Here is a 22,146-nt window from a genome sequence, read left to right as displayed (position 1 = left end):
GAGCAAGCCTCCCAACCCGACGATGCTTCTCGTGTCTGCATCTTTGAGGACAAAAATGCCACGGTAACAAAAACAACAGGCCGAGTGCAACGGGGAAAGATGCTATATTTGGAAACAGATGAGCAGGCGACAAGATGTCTCTTCTCTTTTCTCGTTCTGTCTCTCGCTGCCTCACTGTGCCGTCTTTTTCTCTCTCTGTCTGTGCGTGTGTGCGAGCCCAGCTGTTGTGATATAGTATAATAAGGCTTTCAATCCGAAATAATGGCTTTAGAGCTGGTTAAAAGGGGGAAAGGGGTTTGGTCGAGGTCAGGCTGGCTCCCACCCCCAAAGATCAGCTGGCACACTGTTGGGGCCGTGGCACCAGGCACTGGGCCACTGTCTGGGCAGGACAGACAGCTGGCGGGAGGCGGGGCGGGGGGGATTCTCTGTCTGGGATGCACACAGACGCACACACACATCATCTTTAATGCCCTCCACTGTACCCAGACAGCTCCTGTTTACATTGCATGCGTAGCTGTTGAAGAAATCATTCAAGGTCCTGCTCAGCAGTTTGCTGCAGTGTTTAGTGGTGCTGTAGAGAAAAGAGCGATGGCAGGATGTACTATGTATTTACACAATGGATCAAAAGGTAGTCAGACAGTATGCAAATATAGTTGGGAATAATGGGAATGGCAGCTTTGTAGGTAATTCAGATGCCAGGGTGTGGCGTGCAGTTTACAAGGACAAAGAGAAGTCCGAGGGGGTTGGTAATGGAGGCGGTAGGAAGCAGTTCCCAGACAAGACCACCAGGAAGAAAATAGTTAGACTGTTAGTTAGTATCAACGGGATATATAACAAAACATGGTATCCTTATTAATGAGTCTGTGTTGCTTCAAATGTGTATTATTCATCATATTGTTTTGCTCTCATGTCTAAGTAGCTTTGTGGTTTACAGGTTGGATCATTTTTCGGAAAGTGAAATAGCAGTAATGCTTGCTGGAGATACTATGGACACGGCATGTTTTATCCATAAACACTGGGAGCTCAGAGACATCATCGCTTGTTACTGTAAACACTTTGAACACGTATTATATGAATAATGAGCTTGATCATCAGCATCCATTAATAATGACTTCATCTCTCTATGCAATGAGAAATTCAGAACTGAAAATCAACAGGTTTTTGAAGACTTCAGGCCTGGATTCAGCTTTTTTTTTTTTTTTTTACTACAAACTATATGTCAATAGAACAAAAACATGAGAGTGATCCATCATAAAGATTATTAAAGGTTGCAAATCTACTTGGTGTATATACACTGTATGTGAGTAATGTAGCTGCTCAGAAAACAGCAGCATCTGTGTTGTCGAGGGAAATTCTTCTCTGTGCGTATAAGCCACAATGCCATTAGTATCCGTTTCAATAGTCGCCCTCAACCTAGACCAAAGTGCTGGCACGCCCCTTGTCATTTATAATATCAGGCTGACTGGCCTATTGATGATGAGAACAAAGCCACAGTGTGGCCGACCTACAGCAGTGGCCGTAGTAACATGGCACCTCCCCGGTGACTGACGATGCCACGCTGGCTGCCACCACAGCCTGGCACGGTGGGGGGGGGAGGCAGGGGAGGGTGTGTGTGGAGTGTGTGTGCGAGGGTTTAGGGGGCATTTGGTGGTTGTGGCAGCTGGCAGTGAGAAAGCGAAGGAGCAGAGGGGGGGCAGGGGGTTCCTCATCTATAAAGACTCCCCTGTGTGAACCCCTTGTGAGGCCACACCCTGGATGTAAACTCCAAATTGCTTGCCGAGGTGCATCTATACACGCCCATAAACACACACGTGCTGTAGCGCAACGATTCATACGCAAATGTGCAGTAGTCTGCTCGCACAAACACAAACTTGCTGCTCATATGCGCATTTGTGTGTGTGTGTTCTTTCATTTCAATGGATGAGGGAGTCAAAAACACAGACGTTTACAGCGTTGTCATGTTGAGTCATCGCTGTTCCACTGATGAAATGTAGAGCGGTGTCACGTTGCTGTGCTGTTTATTAGCTCTAAGGAGACAGGGGAATGTAATCAGACTGTCCTAATTGAGTCATGTGATGGCGATTCGTCTTCCCACATTAGAGCCCACAATGAAGAAATATTAGTGTTTGCTTTATTGGAAGTGTTGAAATGCTTCCATGAGGAGAAGAAGGAAGGACTTTGTTTGTATACAAGCACTTGGTTTCTTGTTTGGGTGTTTGTGTGCATATTTTGTTTATGTGTTTGTGTGTGTTGAAACATGACCAAATTGTCAAGTGCCACATAGTAGCGGACTGTTTATGTTACACTTTTTTCTCTCATGCGAACATAAATTAAAGTGTTAAATCGTGTTTGCAGTCGTGTTCTGTCTCGGTCAGGGCCACCGCACTGTGGACCAGTTAGGAGCAGATCTTGTCCAGCTGTCTCTGAGGACAAATGGTCCATCAGGCAACTGCTTGCTCCCCCTTGCCTCGCCCACCCTCTCTTCTCACTCCTCCACCCTGCCTGCCTCCCCCCAGTGTTTGTTTACTCGACTTTACATGCTTAAAACCATTCTGAGTGCTTTTTATCAGAACTAGAATTAGCTGTGTGTGGTGTCAGCTTCCTGGAAATAGGTTGGAGGAGGGTGCAGTGTTTGACTAATTCTGAGGACACCATCATCCCCGTTATTGTCACATGCAATACTTTTTTTCCCAATATATAATATAGAATTTCTCAAATAATAAGGCTTATTTTCACCAAGTTTCCAAGGTTAATGTCTACATATTCTCATGAACATGTTATGGAACTTAGAAGTTAGTTTCTTTAATAGACAGGGGAATGAAAGCCACACCTGTATGCCTCCGAGCTGACAGCAGTTTCATCTCACCAGGAGCCCCCTCATAATTCATCTCTCTGGTTTTGTTTATGCTGCACATTTATTTTGTTTGCGGTAAAATTTCCCCAAACCCTCACATCTTTCAATGTGAAAACTCTAATGTGCTTCCAACACGACATCAAAGCCTCTCCTTCGCTCCAACGCTCTCCGGCTGATTCGATTTATGGCTTTCTTTAACCTTCTTACAACATGAAAGACCATCAGTGTTTCCCAGATTTAGGCTCTTGCATGGATGCCCACGGACATACATTACCACACTGGGATGCACGCACCGGCATATGCGCACACACTTTCCCTCTCTCGCAGTCACGTCCAAACAGAATCACCAGTAAATCAAATAAAACACCCCCAGTGTTTCATGGAGAAGGCGTGTGCTCTGAACAAGGGAGAGATTTAAAAAAAAATGGGAAGAAAGAGAAGGAGGGGAGGAGTGGACACGGGGGATTGTACGTCCTCGTGAAAGTAGCCCTCAGAAACAAAAGCAGCTTTGAGTGCGCGCCCACTCAGAAGAGAGATTAGCCGGTACAAGCCCCCCTCAGCACACCACCACCATCACCACCAGCACCACCCCTGCAGAAAAGAGCTTTGGCTGCAGTTTAGTGGCACGTGGCGCAGCCCTTGATACTTACCATGTGCGTCAGGTGCTCTCGCTCGGTTTCCTGTTCTTTAAAACATAACCACCATTTCCCTCTTTCGCTCCCTCCCTCTCTGAGCCCAGAAGCAGTCCGTTCACATCGCTCCTTCACGGCCGTCCAGCCTTACCCTGCATTTCTTCTCACTCCGTTTCTCCCTCTCTCTGTCCATCTCTTTCTCCTGCTTTTTACAGATACAAAGAACATATTGTATTTGCCAGCGTTAAAGTGAATCCATTCTCTTTGGCAGCGGCCCGGCCCGTGGTGAATCTGAGCCGTGCTAGCTCCGTTTTCCAGTTGGCACCGAGGCCGCTGGCGGAGCAGTTTGGTCGCTCATTGGGTTCGTGAATTTGAATCCAGCTGACACGTTGGTTTAGGATTCATTCATGCAGTCTGTCACTCTTGCTCTCCATCCTTCTCTCTTTTCACTCATTTTGCAAGGGGTGACCCCAGTTCACCTCCTGTGAAGGATTTTTGAATGTACACTTTCCGGGCTTGATTCACACAATGTATTACAACATGCAGGGATTTCTGAAGGATCACCAGCTTCTGAGAGGTGTAATCAAGAAATGAAAATTTGAGGATATGAACAAATTCTCTGGGGAAGCTTTACAAAAGGGTCACATGAATGAAACAGACAGACATTTTCACACATTTATTGTATTAGCTGGTGGTTTTCAACTGCTTCTGACTAGAAACCAGACTGTGGAGCCTTTTAGAAACCAGATAAGAAGAACATTGTAGGGTCGGGGCAGTGCTCAGATTTAGTTGGTTGGAAAAGTCATTGAATTTTACAAGAGACACAGCAAGAAGCTGCACACACACAAACAAATTTTGTAGTGTACTATATAAGCTTAAAACAAGAAAAAACGGCATCACGAGTCTCAGAATTTCTAATATCAATAGGACTCTGTATCTTTTGTTGCAGTTCCACATGTGAAGACCAAAACACACACCCAAAATTGCCCAGTTTTGCGTGAAAGTTGTTATAAACACACACTGACACAAACGCACCAATAATGAGATGCTATCACATTTCATAATCATAGCTCAGGCCCAGAACTGAACACAACCCACTGACCCTCTCGTTAAAAATGAAAGAGACCAGAAGATGAGTCAAGGCAGCAAAAACAAACTGCTGAGTATTTGAAGTTTGTCAGCCTGTTCTTCTCTCCTTTCTCTGCTCAGTCCATTCAGCTCATTTTAAATGTGCTTTATAAATTCAGTGAATTCACTTTCCAGGACAAGGATGTGAAAAGAACTATAGAGCCTTTGCACATTCCCAGTTAGAAGTCTATAAGGCACCACCTCTTCTTAAGATGATAACAGTTTGTGTTTTACAGCTCCTGAATCGAGCATAATGATGATTACATTTACTTTGAATTCTTTTAGGTGGTCTGCTGGCTAATACTTACTGTGGAGTGATAAGAGCACAGGCAGCAGAATCATATGTTGGCCATTTCAAAGATGTATTGTTCAGAAACTTCAATCATATAAATTACAGAGTGAAATCCTGTAGCAGCTAAATTGTGAATAATTGTGTAGTGAAGTCTGGCAAATGTTTGTAGGAGAACAGGAAAGTGTATTAAAGCCACTGTAAGCAGTAAGACTTTAATTTGTAAACTAATAACTCACACCACCAGCTATGTAATTACTCACCTTTAATGATCAGTTCAGACTTTTTTGAAGTTATACACAATTACTACTTTGAATGTTAATTTGTACTTGACTTTTTTAAAAATTTGATTGTTATTATTATTTACCAGGACAAAACTTTCTTAAAATGACTTTTAGTCCTGCCCCCTCACTAAAAAAATCCAGATTGTATCAATTTACAAATATTTTTTCATTTCAGAAGTTTAACTGCTAAATATAAGGTGCCATCCCTGACCAAATCTCCACATCTCACTAATCCTACTTACAGGTGTTCATTTTAAATTCAAATTTTGGTGAGCTAAGAGAAAACTTATTGCAGATGTGAGCCTAAAATACATCAAACATCCAAGATAAGTTACACTGAACTAAATAGTGCTTTATTAGAGATGCATGATTGTGTAGTTGCATAGTATGTATGTTTCCAGGAGAGTCACTGAATTTGAAAGTCTGAAACAAAGACCAGCAGGATTCATGCAGTTAGTTGTAGGAATGATCTATGTGTCAGTGAAGGAGACCAACACAGCTAATGTAAGGTTCACTTCAAATGAGGCCTCTGTCCACGTGGCTTTCATAGCGTGAGATAAAGTGTACACAAATTTTAAAAGAATTAAACCCAAATATTTCAAACTTCTATGATTAATTTTCTTTACAAAGTGAAGGTGGTGTGCTGTGGCATACAATTGAATGTCACTTTCGCCGAGTGTGCTGCTCTTTTTTTTTTTTTTTAAATATGCACCCATTGTGTGTATTTGTGTGTGCAGCAAACCCATTCCTAATGACTAATGCCACTAGAGTCCATTTTCTTTCCTCCATTCAAATTTATGTTCCCTTCTTCTCTCCTTTTTAATTTCCCTGCCTTCCTTTACTTTCTCTTTCTGCCCTGCCCACCCCCCATTTTCCATTCTCCATTCATGCGGCCCTGTCACAGTGATGATAATGATGACCTCTGTGTAATGCTAGCTTGTTATTGGCCCACCAGAAAGGCCAGTGTATACACCCTCTGTTGCTTTTTCTGCATTGTCCATTGTGTTGCGCTGGATCTTGTGTGTGTGTTCGCATGTGTGTGTGTGTGCGTGTAGGTGAAACAGAAAGAGCAGGCAGGCTGTCTGGGTGAGCTGTGCAGGGTATCTATGGAGAGGCTGAGAAATTCACCTGAACTGACCCTATGCTGTGGCTCGCTATTATACCATAGGTTTTATGGGAACAGGGCTGGACAAAAACTGAGAACAACCACTCTGCTCCATGTTTAATATGTGTGAGAATCAATTTGATTTAGATTAACTTTCATTTTGCTGCTTGCTGCTGGCGTTTCATTTAACAAAACATTAAGCTGTGGGCTGTTCAAGACAGCAGCTGACAAAAGAAAATGTCATCCGTCTGAGTTAATGCTTTTTGGTCCCTGTAAACACAGCACTGACAGATAGCCTTAAAAAGTTTAAAAAGAAGAATGTAAGTCTGATTTTCACTCTCCTTTTTGCTCCTGCCCGGCTCCCATTTGTGAGTCAGCTGGAAGTGTACACTGAGCTTCTTGCAGCAGAGGTTTTTTGTTTTGTTTTTTTTGCTGAAAACAGCTGCCTGCTTTGCTGGAACAGGGTTGATTAAAGTGGTGAGAGTGTATTAAAACAACATCAATTAGTTGAAAGATGCTAAAACCATCGTCAAGCTGAGGAGGACTGAGTGGTTCCTATCTATGAGATGGCTCACCCACATTTCCTATTTGACTGAATAACTAGACTGAATATTGATTAAATGTTCTTCAAAAATAGGCCTCAGGCACAATGCAGGGAAGGACAGTTTGAAGATAAAACACAGTTGGATATCAGTTTGCAACAGAGTTGTATCAAGCAATCAACTTTGTATTAGCCTTTAATGATCTACTATCACTAAAAGCAATTGGATTATGACTTTTCTACACTTTTGTATCACATTTGCTGTGATTTTCATCCAACAGTTCAAATTGTTTTTCTTTTTAAATTTGATTATAACTTTAAATTATGACATAATTTAAAAAAATATTAATTTAAAGACATTATTTTAGCTCTATGTCTTTCTCCACGCTTGAGTTTTTGAATCACTAATGGTGCCGTGAAGCAATATTAACAGCAGGTCGCTGTTTTTTGTGTTTCGTTCCCAAGAATTCACATTTATTCTGTGACACATTACTGCTGACAGCTTTGTGCTACTCCTTGAATTTATTAGGGTCAGCAATGTGCCAACAAAAGCATGGATGAAGAAGACTGCAGGCCTGCAAACACCGATGTAAACAATGCATGTTCCAAAATCTTAAACACACTGACTTATTTTTTAGGGTGAAAATAAATTTTAAAGGTTTGTTAGGCCTCTGAGATAAAGACTATTTATTCTGGGGAGCAAAAACAAGTGAAAACATTTTATTTGTTCACAGAACAACTCTGCAGGCCATCTTTAGAATAATATTGAGTGTTTAGCTCCTTATATCAGTGTTGCTCGAACACTTGGAAAGCTTTTTCATCTGTGAGCTGCAGCAGTGTGACTTTAAATGGCTACATATTACACATACAAATGATTGCTATATTCTAATGACTTACAATAATACTAGACAATGATATGACATTTCACTACAGCTTTTAAATCCTTGCATTGTAGTCCAAAAGGCCTCAATGGTGATATTAACGACTTCCTTTGCGACTGGAATGAACATTACATGAGTCATGCTATTGCCATATGAGTAGACTCAGTGACAACAAAGGTAAGAACAACAACGCTGCAAAACTGGTGTTGCACAGGTTAAACCGCCAGGCCTTTTGAGGTCACAGCGGTGGGAAAAACACGTTACGTATTCATTACGGCATGCAAGGATGGTGACCTGTGCAATTGTTTCCCTCTTATCTGTCTCTGTATCCCAGCTCTCGTATCTATTGTCTCGTGCTACTGAGAGCATTTCAGTGACAGGATTCTTGTTTTGTTGAATAGCGCAGCTTGGACAAACACAGATGCCAAGACATTCCTGGAGCTGGTAGTCTTTCCTTCTTGGCTCCTCTGCTCCCCTTGTGATTTCTCTATTTTCACTCCTGTTCCCTCCTTATCATCCCCCATAATCCTCAAGGTGACTGTCAAAGGGAGAGAGAGGGAGAGAACAAGAGGGGGAGGAAGATGAGTCTCTATTTATGAGTTCCTGTGTTTTTGTTCTCCCGTTTATTCAGTGTCATTGTGTTAAACATTCAAAGACAGACTGTCTACTCTGTAATCCAGTCAGACTGTACGATCTATAAATCCTCATTGTTTTCTCTGCTGCATGAGCCAGACCATTTCAAAACACCTAATTGTCATTCAAGGCTACCGTGCACTCCTACATTCTGTTTCTGCCACTATCTCATATTCCTCTTGCATGTCACGTCTCCATTCGTCAGTAACCATGCGATGGTAGAATTTGGCACGGCTCAAAGAATGCCGCGATAGCAGCTCGAAGCTTTTCTCCCGGCTTTGTAACTCCCCAACAGATGGCAGTGTGAACTATTCTGCATGACAGAGAAACAGTAAAACACCTTCTCTTCTCTTCTCTTCTCTTCTCTTCTCTTCTCTTCTCTTCTCTTCTCTTCTCTTCTCTTCTCTTCTCTTCTCTTCTCTTCTCTTCTCTTCTCTTCTCTTCTCTTCTCTTCTCTTCTCTTCTCTTCTCTTCTCTTCTTAAATTTCAACTCAAGTAGTCTCAAGACATAAAAAAAGCATATAAAGTACATTTTGATGTATGGCCGTGCATGTTCAGTATTCACTCCCTGACACCTTACAGTATTACAGCTTTGGAATATGTTGCCTACACTATGTGAAATTCAAGTTCAAGGCACGTCATTCTAGCTATATCATGTGTATCATTTTATATAAATCTCACAATAGTCAGCCTGACATGAGGAACATCTCTGGAAACAAATAAAAAAATAACCTTATATGCTTTCAAACAATTCCTGGCCTCAGCATTTGTCGTGAGAATCTCCAGTGGGCTTTTTAAAGCACACAAATGTTAAATCTGGATATATGATATCATCTATGTCTGACATGTGCTGAAGTCTGTTCTTGTATTCATACTACCTGTTTCCCCTTTTTTTTTTTTTTTTTTTTTACCTTTTGTGCTGCAGCTTCAGTGTCCTGCAGCAATAATAAAAGTGATTGTCCCTGTGTTTGTTTAATCTTAACCGTGAACTTGGTTTGTGTCTACATACTTAATGTAATCACACTGGACAAGCCATGTTCTAATCTGAGCAACAGGATTTAAATACATGACATACATGATTCATTTAATTTATTTTGGCGGACGGACTGCTGACATGATGACTTTGGCCCCAGTTAATGTTGGAAAAAGGATGTTGCTCCTTGTTTGTTTGTTTGTTTGTTTGCTAGGTAACAAGCAGGTGAGCGTGAGTGTGCATGCGTAAATGCAAGCTCCACACGCACGTTTGTTTGTCTGCTTGTGTGTTTGTTGTACTGTACCAGATAACAGCCAGACAGACAGTCCCAAGGGAGGGCAGGAAGGTGGCTCAGGAAGGGTGTTCCTGTGTGAACAGGAGCTCCATGTCCTCCCCACCGATGTCCTCATACTTCATGTCTCCACGAGTTGCTCCAAGGACTGGAAGCACATGAAGTGCCGGTCAAAGATCTTTCATATGATAATGGTGTTGTTGTTTTAATGCATTCTTGAGGAGGCAAATTTTTATTTAACATCCCTTTCTGTTCCCCCAGCCAACTGCACCTATTTGATATTTTATCATTTGTAGATAATGAAATGGAACATTAATTAATTTCAGCTTCTTAAATCTATGGATTTTTTGCTTTTCTCTGTTTTATAACATAAAACATAGGTTTTGGAATGTTGGCTGAACAAAAAAAAGCTATTTAAAGACAGTTCTGGGAGTAACTGTGACGGCAAATTTCTGAGAGATATTTATAGATCAAACACTGGAGTGATAAATAAAAAATAAATCCATTGTAGACCCAAATGTAATTCTTTATTTATGTTTTGAGTAACACAGCGTCCTGGCTGGGTTTACGGAAATACACAGACACAAAAATTTTACATGGGTTAGATTAATTGCACATTTTATTTACTTTAAACTTTGACAAAGTGGACAAGAATAGCAGGATGCTTCACACAACCTGGCTTTTCATTTATAAAACACTGAGTCTATCTTGACTAACTTCCAGGATTGAAGTGAAAAACTGAACACTGATAAAATGACAATTTTACATTTAAAACATCTTGGCTGACTCAGCCACAGTCAGGAGAACCTTGTCAGAGCTCAGGGAAACCCCTGCTGCTAACATGTCAGGTTTGTGACTGTCCCATGTGTTGTCTGCGGTCAGAGGGAGGGTCAGGGACAGCTGGAGCATCACCTGTCACTGGATCACATGTTTTTATGACACAGCAGTGGTGATCACAGCCCTAGTAAATGTCAGCGTGTAGAACTTCAAGTGAATTACAGCAATCTCCAAAGGCAACCTAATAAGTAAACCATATTTAACTAAAATGACCTTTTTATTTGCAATGTGTCAGCTTATCAAAGACCAGGACTGCAAGTATTGCCTCAGGATCAGTTGTAAGTCCTGAAAGCTTATGTAGCACAGCAAAAAGAAAAGTCTCACATATCATAACAACATACAGTGCTGCATGTCAAACACAGGAAGAAAGTGTGTGAGCAAAGAGGAACAGTGGTCACACGTACTCTAACACTGTAATAACACCGACTGCAGGGCTCATATAACAGGAAATTTGCATAACAGACAGTAGAAACTGGAGCCTCAGAAATGACCTGTGAGTTAAGTCATCGCCTCAGAATGGTAATAACTAATGTGTTTCTGCTTTGCTCACCTACTTGTCATATTTATACTCCCCTATTTCACACACAAAAGTAAATATTAAATATGCCTCATTTGTTATCATACCATCTCTTTCACCCTCATCTACACTTGGAAACACAAACCCTAACCAGCGACGCTTTCACACACATGCACTTTCGCAATCTCCCCCCTCTCACTGGTGCATCTTTCACCCACATCTATCCCCAGAAAGCATAAGTACACAGTCAGTGGCGATAAATAAGTCTCATGTGTTTGCAACACGCCTGACTCATGTTTTTCTTGTTCCTCTGTGGGTCTCCTGGGCCGCTCCCTTCAGACACACGGCAGGAGGAATTCCTGATCCATTTTAAGCCCCAACGAGAATGTTGATAAGTCCGTAGATTACTACCCAACATGTTTATGATACCCTATTATTCTCTAAGCTTCATCTGGGACCAGCGCGTGCTTCGTCTACTTAGCGCAACTATTTAGGTCATGGTACGATCTTAGAGGAAAGTACTGTGGATGGCAAAATATGAGCAAACCTCTGCAGAAAAAGGTCAAAATTAAATAGTTTTTACTCCATTTATACTGAACAAATAAGAAACGTACCGTGTTTTAGAACAACATTTGAAAGTAATTAAAGAAAAAAAACGATGTCATTGTCAAGTCTTAGATCAGCCACCGCTTTTACATATGACCTGAGGTTCAGTATCTGTGCAGTGTACACGACTTTAAAACACAGACACTTAGAGACTCATCTGAACCCTTGAAATAAATATTTAATGGGAAAAACAGGCTAAACTAATTTATTTGTCTGGACTCTGATATTTATCAGACGTTCTGACAAAGCACAGTTGTCTATAAATTATGATTGCTGGCGTGCCGTGCTGTGATTTCATTCTCTTCTGTGACCCACTCTGATTTTTGAGATTTATGCTTCCTATTATGGCTCATATTTCAACAACAATAATAGCTGCTAAATGTCCCGCTCTGCCATAAAAATGTCCAGGGAATCAGGCTCACGCAGTAAAAGATGGAGAGAGAGAAGAGCCATACCCTTAAGCCTATGAAAATGCCATTGATGTTAACTATCTAACTTTGCTCTGCCAGAAATACTGGAAATACTTGGGCCAGAGTTGTTTGCTATCAGTGTGTGGTAGAGACGGGAGTCAGAATCTGTCTCTTCTGCCTGGTGCGTGAGATGTTATGGCTCTTTGATGTGCTTTGCTGTTTAGGCTTTGATTTACGAAGCGCCATCTTTATCATTTTTCCCAGTTACTCAAAGCCATTGGAGCCATTGGAGGATGTCAGCTTGTGCACGTGTGTCTTCTGGACAGATAGTTAGATAAGCACAGAGGTAAAGACAAGGCCAAGGCCGTGAAGATAGAGAAAATCCCTTTGAAGTTCCAAGGCTCTGTGGAGTGAGCGTGGCACCTTCTTTTTTGTGGCTGCGAGTGTGTACTGTACATCACTCCATCTGGGTGTGTACATATGCATATGCTTGTTGTATTTGCGTGTCACCAGGCAGTCTGTGGTCTGTTTACTTCTGTATCTGTATTCACACTATGGTTAGACCGGCTGCGCCCTGTCAGAGATGTCTGTGTTGGGTGACACACCTGTGTTTACAGTTGGGAAAGCATGTAAACAGCAGTGGCCTGTATGTGTGTGTGTCTGTCTGCCCACTGAGGGATCATGTAGCTCAACAGCTTTTGTAATGAGTGGCTTTAGCAGGTAGACGGCGACTGGCAGACTAGCGTGTCATTATATCTCACACTACTCTGTCATTGGGATGGCAACTGTATTAAAGAGGCAGATGGATAAGAATAAAAGCACAAACTCACAGTCATTCTTTGTTTGTTACATAAGGCAGCTCTACACTATACTTACGTTACAAGTGTTTATCCTAGAGGCATTCAGCTAACCTAACCTGTTTGTCTTTTGTCACTGTGTTAATTCCAGGTCCATAAGATGGACCAGAAAATGGACTCAGTCCTGCGGATCCTGAAGGAGCAGTTCCCACCCAAGCCAGAGTCCAAACCCTCCATCCGTAGGGTGACCATCCAGAAACGCATGGGTGCCAGCATCGACGAAGGGCCCTGATGTCACAGAGACCTTCACATTGGGACAATTAACGGAGCAGGAGTTCACATAAACAGCCTCCTATGTGTGGGGCGGTTTACAAATAGTAAGGGGACTCAGTCTTCCGAAACCCCTCCTTCTCTTACTTTTGCAATCCTAAATTTTCTTTTTTGACCTTTGACCCCTGAGACGAGAACAACTTTTAATTGTCCACTTGACTCTCATTTCAGACATTAGGACAAAACAACCACTGTGAGTGGGATTCAGGGCGTGGAAAACAAGCTAACCAACCTCTTCCTCTGGATGATTGTAGGCCCCGCATGGGTCCTTTGTCGTTACTTCAGTGTAGCTTACTCTTCTGCTAGTATTGTGGGCCCTCAGTCTGTGCCTGCGGTCATTTATTTCACTATATTAGCCTCATAATCACACTTCTCTATGATGTAAATTTATGTGTGGCCTGTCACTGAGCTGCATTCCTCCACTCCAAATATTATTCCAAAGCTAACTAACCCCATAATGAAGTCGTAATGCAATCAAAGCACTCAAGTTCCCCAAAGACGTTGAAAAAAAAAAACTCTAAGTGCAGCCATGGCAGAGGCATTCCTCAAATCCTTCTGATTATCTTGGCACCATCCACCCACCCAGTACACAACAGGGCTATTTCCATAGACACATATCCATCTAGCCTAACTGTACTTAGGCTGCAGCGGGTGTTTGTTAGTAGTGATCGAATAACATGAGGAGGGAAGGGCAGATTATCTGTTGACTTTGCCCTGCATTAGCGACCGGAAGGCTGGAGTAAAAGAAATGGAACTAAAGAAATGTGTCTGGCCTTGGTTGGGTGGCTAAGATGGTGCTGATTTACAGCGAGGTTAGAGCTAATAAAAATAGCCAAACTGCCGTGACAGGACCTGTGTTTTCTTGAGGTTTTTGCTGGGAGTTTTCATATCATTATCAATCTCAAACTCTTTTAGCAGGACCACTAATCACACCACCACCAGGGCTCTGCTTAATATCTCCTCATACCCTCGTCAGGGCACTTAGACCGCTGGGTTCCATTTGAAATAAATTTGCCCCATTAAAGCTCTGATTATTTTTTCTCTCCTGAGCTAATTAAGTGCTGAATTCCTGGTAAGGGGAGATTACCGACTGTGAGCGACTAATGAAAAGAAACACTGGAAAATGTGCAGAATTTAAACAGTGAGCTTTGAGGAGCAGGCACTCTAATTCTGTGTGAAAGGTTTGGAAATATCAGGCTACCACTGAGAGCGACTTTTTCACTTTGTTTCCACCCTCGTAGTATGTATCTGAGAGGGCGCTGAGGCGTGTAAGAAGAAGGAAATAAGAAATAACTCAACTATGTAGCTATTGTATGAAAGGCCTCCCATAATTATAGCATGCACATTCCTAAAAAGAAGGATGCACACACAAAAGAGCGATGAAGCGGAAAGAGAAGAGGCTTTTTCTCTGCACTTGCATATATTTTCATATTTTTGCAGTGGTTGAAAATTAGCTATTATTTATCTTCTATAAAGTGGTTGTATTTTAAAAGCACTCTAATTTTGTGACAGACCTCGATACATATCCGCCTGTCTGTTCTCCTGTACAGTTTTATAAGAGTTGTAAATAGAATCACTGCCTTATTGTACTTACTGTATTTATTATAATGTGGAAAGATCAACCTGGAACATGTACGCTTGTTGGGGTGGTGAGAAACACAGTGAGGCTTCCGTTGTTCAAATGGATGGAAACGATTGTAAATGGTATTCACACACACCCTCTGCACTGTAGCTCTGCTGTAAATAATAAAACTCCATTTCATTACGCTCTGGCATGGGAGAAATCTGATTACCAGCTCATCTATTCCATAATTTGCTTTCGTTGGAGGGTGAAACCTGTCTCATAGTTTTTTGAAGCCATTTGTTCAAATCTCGAGCTGAGCGGGGTCAAGGTACTGTATGTCAAGGGCCGGAGTTTCCATCCAAATCAAATCTCCTCAGCTCCTCATTCCTCTAAATTCCTTTCACACTGCAATCACCACAAAGGAGGAAGAGAAAGAAAAAATAACACGTTCACTGCGCCTACTTTGAACTTCAGTATTCCATAACCCATTGAGCGAGGCATGCGGAGGAAAAGAGAATACATCTCCTATTACCACTCAATTATATTTGCCTTCAAAGGCCAAAAAATACTGGGGATGTCCCAAAATCAGCACGGTCCTGAGCAAGAGAGGGGGGGAGGAGGAGGGAGGGAGGGTCGTCCTGGGGGAAGGGTGGACAGGCAGGGGAGGAAAAGAGGCGAGGAGGAGAGTCAGGAGGAGGACAGCAGGAGCATAAGTGAGCTGGAGAAGAGAGCAAAGCCATTTTCAATTAGCCAGAGGGAGTGTGGGCCGTAGTGCTCCGCTGCCTTTTGTCTTCTTTTGGATTCTATCACTGCTAGGGGATTTTGGCAGGGTGAGAGAGAGAGAGGGGGAAGAAGAGAAAGAAAGCGAGACCCCATGGCTAGCTCCATCTGCAGGGGCTGCTCTGTGTCGCCCCGTGCTCCTCTTTCATCTCAAGACTAGACAGAGAGAAGAGAGAGACTCCAACTTCAAAAGAGAGTTTGATCTCAGAAGTACACAGGAGCACAACCTAAAAGAGGATCTGAGGAAGCATTTAAAAGGAGAATATAAGGGGCACGCTGTCACAGATGCTGGACAGTAAAATCTGGCGCGTCTGTGTGGAGGAAGAAGTCGAGCAAGATTGTGAAACGCTCGACTCTCTGAGCTTCATCGATCGTCCATGCCCTTTGTTCCTGCCACCTTAGCCACACTCAGAGCAGAGCAGGCTGCTGAAAGTAGGCTGGTTCAACCCTGACATCACAAATCAAACAAAACAGGCTTATGTTGTCGTACTTAGACATCTTACGTCTAAAATTATGAAAATAATCACCTGACAAAAGGCTAAATTTGCATAAAGAGCAATATGATCTTTTATTAATAAGACATCTCACTCAGCCTTCACTCAAGCTTTGGGGTGTGATTTCCTCAACTGGTGAGTCAGATCTATTAGCGTAAATTAACGATAGTGTTCATAATTTAGTGTATAATCACCTGTAACTGCAAATCTCTGTGCTTTCATAGCTTAGAATGAGCCCTTTAAGCCGCATACAGTAAGAAGCAGGTTCTCCTCTAAAGCGCCTACTGTGTTGCACCACTATGTTTCTATGGCAAGCCAGGAGGGACAAACCAAACACTCTTTTGACCTCCACTGTAGGTCCTCCTACCCTGACATGCCTGATGTGTTTTTTTTCACACACAGCCAGTCATGTAAGAGGTCATTCTTGGAAACTGGAAAAGAGCGGCCACTTCCAAAGAAATACCTGCCTGGTGATTGGATGAACCATCTGTCCATCATTTTCTATCGTGGGTTAACTCACTTAAAACTCGCCTGTAGCTGGCAGAAATCTCTCATAGGGTCCCGACTGGTCCCACCAACTGTGGATGCACTGCACGTGCATAGCTTGAAGCCTGGAAAGATGGATTCCCTTGTGATCTTGCCTATTTCAAGAATCCAGCTGACTTGCAAGGTTAAAGTTCTCTTACAGCCTTGAAAATGGAAAGATAAGGGATCATCGCTAGTTGCCCCCAAAGTCCTTCACACTGGTCCTTTAAATGTGATCCAAAGTTTTGATGGTATAATATTGGATCAAATGTCTGTGCGTAATCTGAGTCATTTGTTGTGACGAACCCACAGAGAAAAATCATGGAACTCTGGGGTCCCCCTGAGCTCTGTAGAGAATTTCAGTCTTTAAACAGCCCATATGATAACAGCTGATTCAAGTCTGGGATATTTAAACATCAATGCATAGTAGTTTTAATAAATAGCAAGTACTAGTAATAAAACAATTCTTCACAAACTGGAGAACTGTTAGGGTTAATTATCCTCTCAACCAGGCAGCCTATAGCTCAAAGCATCCACCTTTCATGACCTGTGTTTGTCACGTGTCTCCTTCCCCATATTTACTGCTGTTGACAAGAAAACAACAAAAACAGTCCAGCAAGCTCAGCTGAGAGGCAGCGGCTGGTGAGTGGGTGGTAGCCGTCAGGCGGTGCGGCTGTGCCTGCCCACCATGGGGGTGCTTGGAGGCCACCTGTCTAGAGAGGCCCAGGCATGTAGAGGCCCAGCACTGCTATATGAAAGCAGATATGTGTCAACAGGTGTGTGTGCATGTGCATGTGCATGTGTGTTTGTGCTGTATCTTCCAGGATTGTGACAAAAAACAATGTCGGCAGCAGCTGATGCCAGCCACTCTGTCAGGAGTTGTCCCTAAATAACTGAGGCCAGCAGTTGCCTAGAGGACAGTTGTTGGAGCTCCCTGCCCCCCCCACCTCTCTTCACCATAGAATATTTGGCATTCCCATTTTTGGTCTTTGGGTATGAAATAGACTGCTGCAGTTTATTCTGATTGGTTGGGTCAGACTGTCATAAAACACCCAGTACACACACACACACACACACACACACACACACACACACACACACACACACACACACACACACACACACACACACCTGTGATCCCATCAGAGTAAAGTATTAATGTGCTGCCAATAAAAGTCCCAGCTCATACAGGAACTGAAAGGAGCCGTTTGCAAGAAAAACATTCAATTCATGTTATAGAATTATTCTTGGCTAACGAAAAAAGAATTCCCATCATTTTTATGATTATGGTGTGAAGGTAGTTTCAACACATGTCTACCAAGGTGAGACGCTGCTTCATGTTGCACCTAACAGCACATCTTTGATGTCAAAATCGCTGTTAAGCCCTCTTATTACTTAAGTATTGACGTGGTTTCCATGGTTTCCTTGTGGGAAATACAGAAGTGGGAAAGCTCCTTGTCTTAAATGGTTCCACAGAAACCGAGCTCTGTTCGCAGGCCCCTCTGCATCCCTTTATCCCCATCTCAGAAAGCCTTTCCATTGCAGTCTTTCACAACAGCAACAGATACAGTACGCCCTTTGACCTTTTCTCTGTTTGGTCCGAGCAGGGCAACATCACCCCATGGGATAATAAATCAAGCAAAGGTCAAGAGGTTAGATCGACCCCCTGTGACCTCTGGCCTTATGAGATTTCCCTCAGCCATATGTCTGTGGCTGACCAGGCCCCGCCCCTCGCCGTGACCAGAGGAAAGCTCCGCAGCCAAGAACAACAGCACAAACCGGCCCTGTTCAGATCCAAAGATCCGTCTGAGCTGCTCAGTTTCACATCCTGGGCCCAGCCAGCTATAGAAACCCCACCCAGGGCTGGCTATGGTAAGTGTGACTGCTGCTAATGTGTTGTTACGGCTGCTGCAGATTTGAGCAGAGGTCCGGGCACACTTTGACGGAGGGGGTACGAGGTGTGGAAAGGGGGGGAAAGAAAGCCCGGCTGGGGGGCTGCCTATATAGGTCATATTATTGGGGACTTTTCCCCCAGACAGGGAGAGAATTCCTGGCCAGAAACTGGAAGGACTTCAGTGGTGCGATGGGGTTTGGCCAGCCGAGGCAGAATGTTAGGCATGGTGGACAGCTGCAGCACGGAGCTACTGTAAGACAGAAAGGAGGGGGACTGTTACTGTGAAACAACACAGAAGTGATATCCTGTCTAAGCTTTGAACGCAACTCCTGTGATATGTTTAGATTTTGTAAAGTATATTTAAGCAGAAAAGGGAAGTGAAAACACACCATGAACACACGGATTACTTGAAAAACTTGTCATCCAGTTCTGTGCGATATGGTTTCGCTATTACACACTTCTTATTACACACAGTGTAAATTCTCAGAAATCCTGTACGACAGGATACAGACAGCAGCCACAGACATCCAACCCTCAAACACCATCAGATCCTGAACAGCCTCTAGTCCATCTGACATTACAGTAGTTTATTTTTATTTTTTTTTTAAACTGACTGAATCGGTAATTATCTCTATGTATGTAAAGCAGGTAAGTATATAAATATCTATTCTATATCTGCCTCCTCTGTTAAATTTGCACAGCAAGGTAGCTGAAACCCCCTCAAACAGCCACACCGCAATCTGCAGTGAGTGAAAATTGAAAACAGAGTGAAAAATTGAATTTTGGGAAGCCAATGGACCACATCCATGGCTGTCCAAAAGCAGAGGTAGGTTTCATATGGTGAAGACTCTGCTTTTCTCATCAAGCCCTGTGTTGGAGAACATGTTCACTCATTCTTATGGCAGGAATCTTTTCAACACCAGAACTGAGGACCGTGCAGAGCGGAGGCCCCACGAGCCTCCTGATGAGGGCAGCAGAAGCAGGACAAAAAAAAAAAAAGCCAAAAAGAAAGTTAGAAAGACGTCTGGGTATATCCACGTGAAATGTGGGCTGCTTCATTGCTCATGAAAAGCAGAAAGTTGATGCGTTTCTGGTTCTGATCCAAAACAGCGCTGAAGACAATTTTCCATTCTGTGTCATTTTAACCGACAGTGTTCCCTTGTCATTGGTTTAGACATTATAGCAGGCCGGCTCGGTGGATGAGATGTAATTTGATGTATACTGTGGTCAGTGTTGTAAGATGTATTTTGACTGACTGGAATTATTGCCACATATACTTGTGCAAATGTTACACAAAGTTACATCATATGGAAATATTTTGCGTCACATCAAATTCACATCACATCCTAACACACCCATGCTGTCATCATCTTCTGTGCAGAAAAGCTCTTCTGCTAGTTCACACAGTTAGTGGGCACACATCAGGTTCTTCTACAGCGATGACCCTGTTAGAAATTATTTAGAGGAAATTTAAAATTGATCTTAAAACATCAATTAAAATGAATTTGTGGGGATGTGAAGGTACAATTTGACACTGAGTGAGTCTCCACCACAGCAAACTGCTATATGCCACTGCAGTTACACACACACACACACACACACACACACACACACACACACACACACACACACACACACACACACAAACACTCTTCTGACACGTTACTGTTCCTGTACTCACAGGTCTGTTTGTGTAGTTATTTATTTTAAAAATAAAATGACTAACCAATTAATCAAATAAATAAATGAATAAATAAATTAATAAATTAATAATAATAATAATAATAATAATAATAATAATAATAATAATAATAATAATAATAATAATAATAATAATAATAATAATAAAATAACTTTTAAATATTATGTAAAAACAACCTTTGCTGTTTCCATCTTAAAAATGTGATGACAGTTTTATGTCATTCTAAACTGAATACCTTTCAACATCCTATTCTGTAATAAAAAATAATGCCATTAGTTGCAGCTATAATTTATTATTTACTGATTTGTCATTTATTTAACTTGATCGGTTTACGACCTTTTTTCAAGAATTTTTTTTTGCACACAACAGCATGTGTATAAAAAGAAATCTGAAAAACTGAAATTCAAACGCAATTTACTTGCAAGTAGTAGTAGGTTAAAAAATGTAATATACCTACAAAATAAATGATTTCAAACCTTTTCTAAGTTACTACGTTTGTGAGGACCTCTGCACCAGAACAGTTTTTCCGAGGTTCAGATAAAGTTGAAACAGCTGTATTTAAATAGGGTCAGAAATACTTTGCAGCTTTTGTATTAGAACTACATAATGCAGTACAACTCACTTCTGTTGGCTAAACATAATTATTTATTGATTTATTACATTTAATAAAAGAGTGTATCAAGTAAAATTAACAAGAAAGGCCTCGCCAAGATTTAAAAAAAGAATCTATCTGCTCTCCACAGATGTTTCGGCTGGAAGCTCTGCCTCTGTTTCTCAGCCAAATGCATCTAAGCGCATCCCTGGGCATTCCTGACAGGATTACTGGGCCAGGTACTATCCACTGGTCAAGAGAGGGAGACAGGGAGAGAGAGAGATAAAGCAAGAATGAGTCTGAGTGATCGTGCAGTGGAGCCTGCTTGTTCTGCACGTCTCCCGCTGCGTGCTTCAGCAGATTTGGATTGATAAAAGATAAAGGCTCTTTGATAGGCTGCAGGTGTGCTGCTTTAATGAGCATTACCCCGACTCCCCCGCCTCGCTTTCCCTCGCAGATGCACATCTGCACATCTGTCATTCAACGCTCTGCAGCATCTCTAACCTCCTAACCTCTCCTCCCTGCCTGTCACTCATCCACCGACCGACTCTCTGTCTCACACACTCTGCACGTCACACTGTAGCATTTGAGGAACCAAAGTGGTCAGTGCATTTCCTGTTCAATGAAATACTTCTCCCGTATTGATACAGCCTGCCTGGCTCGCCGAATCCAATTGAGCTGTCCAAAAAGGCGTCCAAACCCCACCCACTCGGGGCATTCCAGGCAAGCTAAAACAACCGCTCAGAGAAATGGGGAGAAAAAATACAGTAATTCGGATGCAATTTGGCCCTGCTCACAGCCTGTTAAGAGGTGCAGCAAAGAAACAAAGAAACAGAGGGTAAAAGACATACAGAAAGGGATGTAAGATGTTTGTTTGTGGGCACTTGCTTTCCCCTCATTCACAGCCGAAGGTGCCAGGGGAATAGCTTGATGACGTGGGTTGTGGCTGGGGCAGGAAACATGGGGAGGAACTTGTGGCTTTATATTAAGTGCTGGGGTGGTTAACAGGAAAAGATAACCTGTTTCTGTTGATATAGCAAGGAAGTGTGAATTCTTGGCACATGCAAGATGTCACAGAGAGGAATAGGCCCACGATGCCTTCCACAGCTTTGATTGACCGGCTTACTGGAATTTCCTCGAGTCCACTGTGGTTTTGTTTGGGTGACTGTGATGGAGTGTTACAGGAATGCTTTCAGGGACATTCCTGCTCTAACAGAAAAGGTGTTTCTTATGCAAGGAGACGTTCTGTTGCAGTCTTGACCTCCTGAATAAGTGTCCCGATAATCTGTGCTCGTTGTCGGTGTACTTTGCAGATAAACAGTTTAGTTTAGGAAGGCATGATTTGCATTGTGAAACTATTGTGCAAAAAAGAGTTGTTCAGCAATTACTCCGAGGAGCCACTTCAAGAGAATCAGCATGGAGTGATGAAGCATTATCCACTAGAGTAGAACAATGTACAGAAATATGTTGCACACAAGGTCACCCA

The 22,146-nt window shown here is 42.4% G+C and overlaps 1 protein-coding gene across 1 annotated transcript in view; it reads left to right on the top strand.

Annotated features, from left to right (window-relative positions):
- kcnq1.2 (potassium voltage-gated channel, KQT-like subfamily, member 1.2) overlaps window positions 1-14,875 on the top strand; it is a 181,385-nt gene extending 166,510 nt beyond the window's left edge. Inside the window, exon 19 of the mRNA XM_055009487.1 lies at window positions 12,931-14,875. Within this exon, the coding sequence (XP_054865462.1) occupies window positions 12,931-13,071 (141 nt within the window). The 3' untranslated portion in view covers window positions 13,072-14,875. The remainder of the gene's footprint in view (window positions 1-12,930) is intronic.
- Window positions 14,876-22,146: the final 7,271 nt, after the last annotated feature.

The sequence above is a fragment of the Amphiprion ocellaris genome, chromosome 3 (assembly GCF_022539595.1).
Source record: "Amphiprion ocellaris isolate individual 3 ecotype Okinawa chromosome 3, ASM2253959v1, whole genome shotgun sequence".
NCBI classification, from domain to species: domain Eukaryota; kingdom Metazoa; phylum Chordata; class Actinopteri; family Pomacentridae; genus Amphiprion; species Amphiprion ocellaris.
Note: the sequence above shows the minus strand (reverse complement) of the source record. Positions and strands in the feature narration are given on the sequence as shown.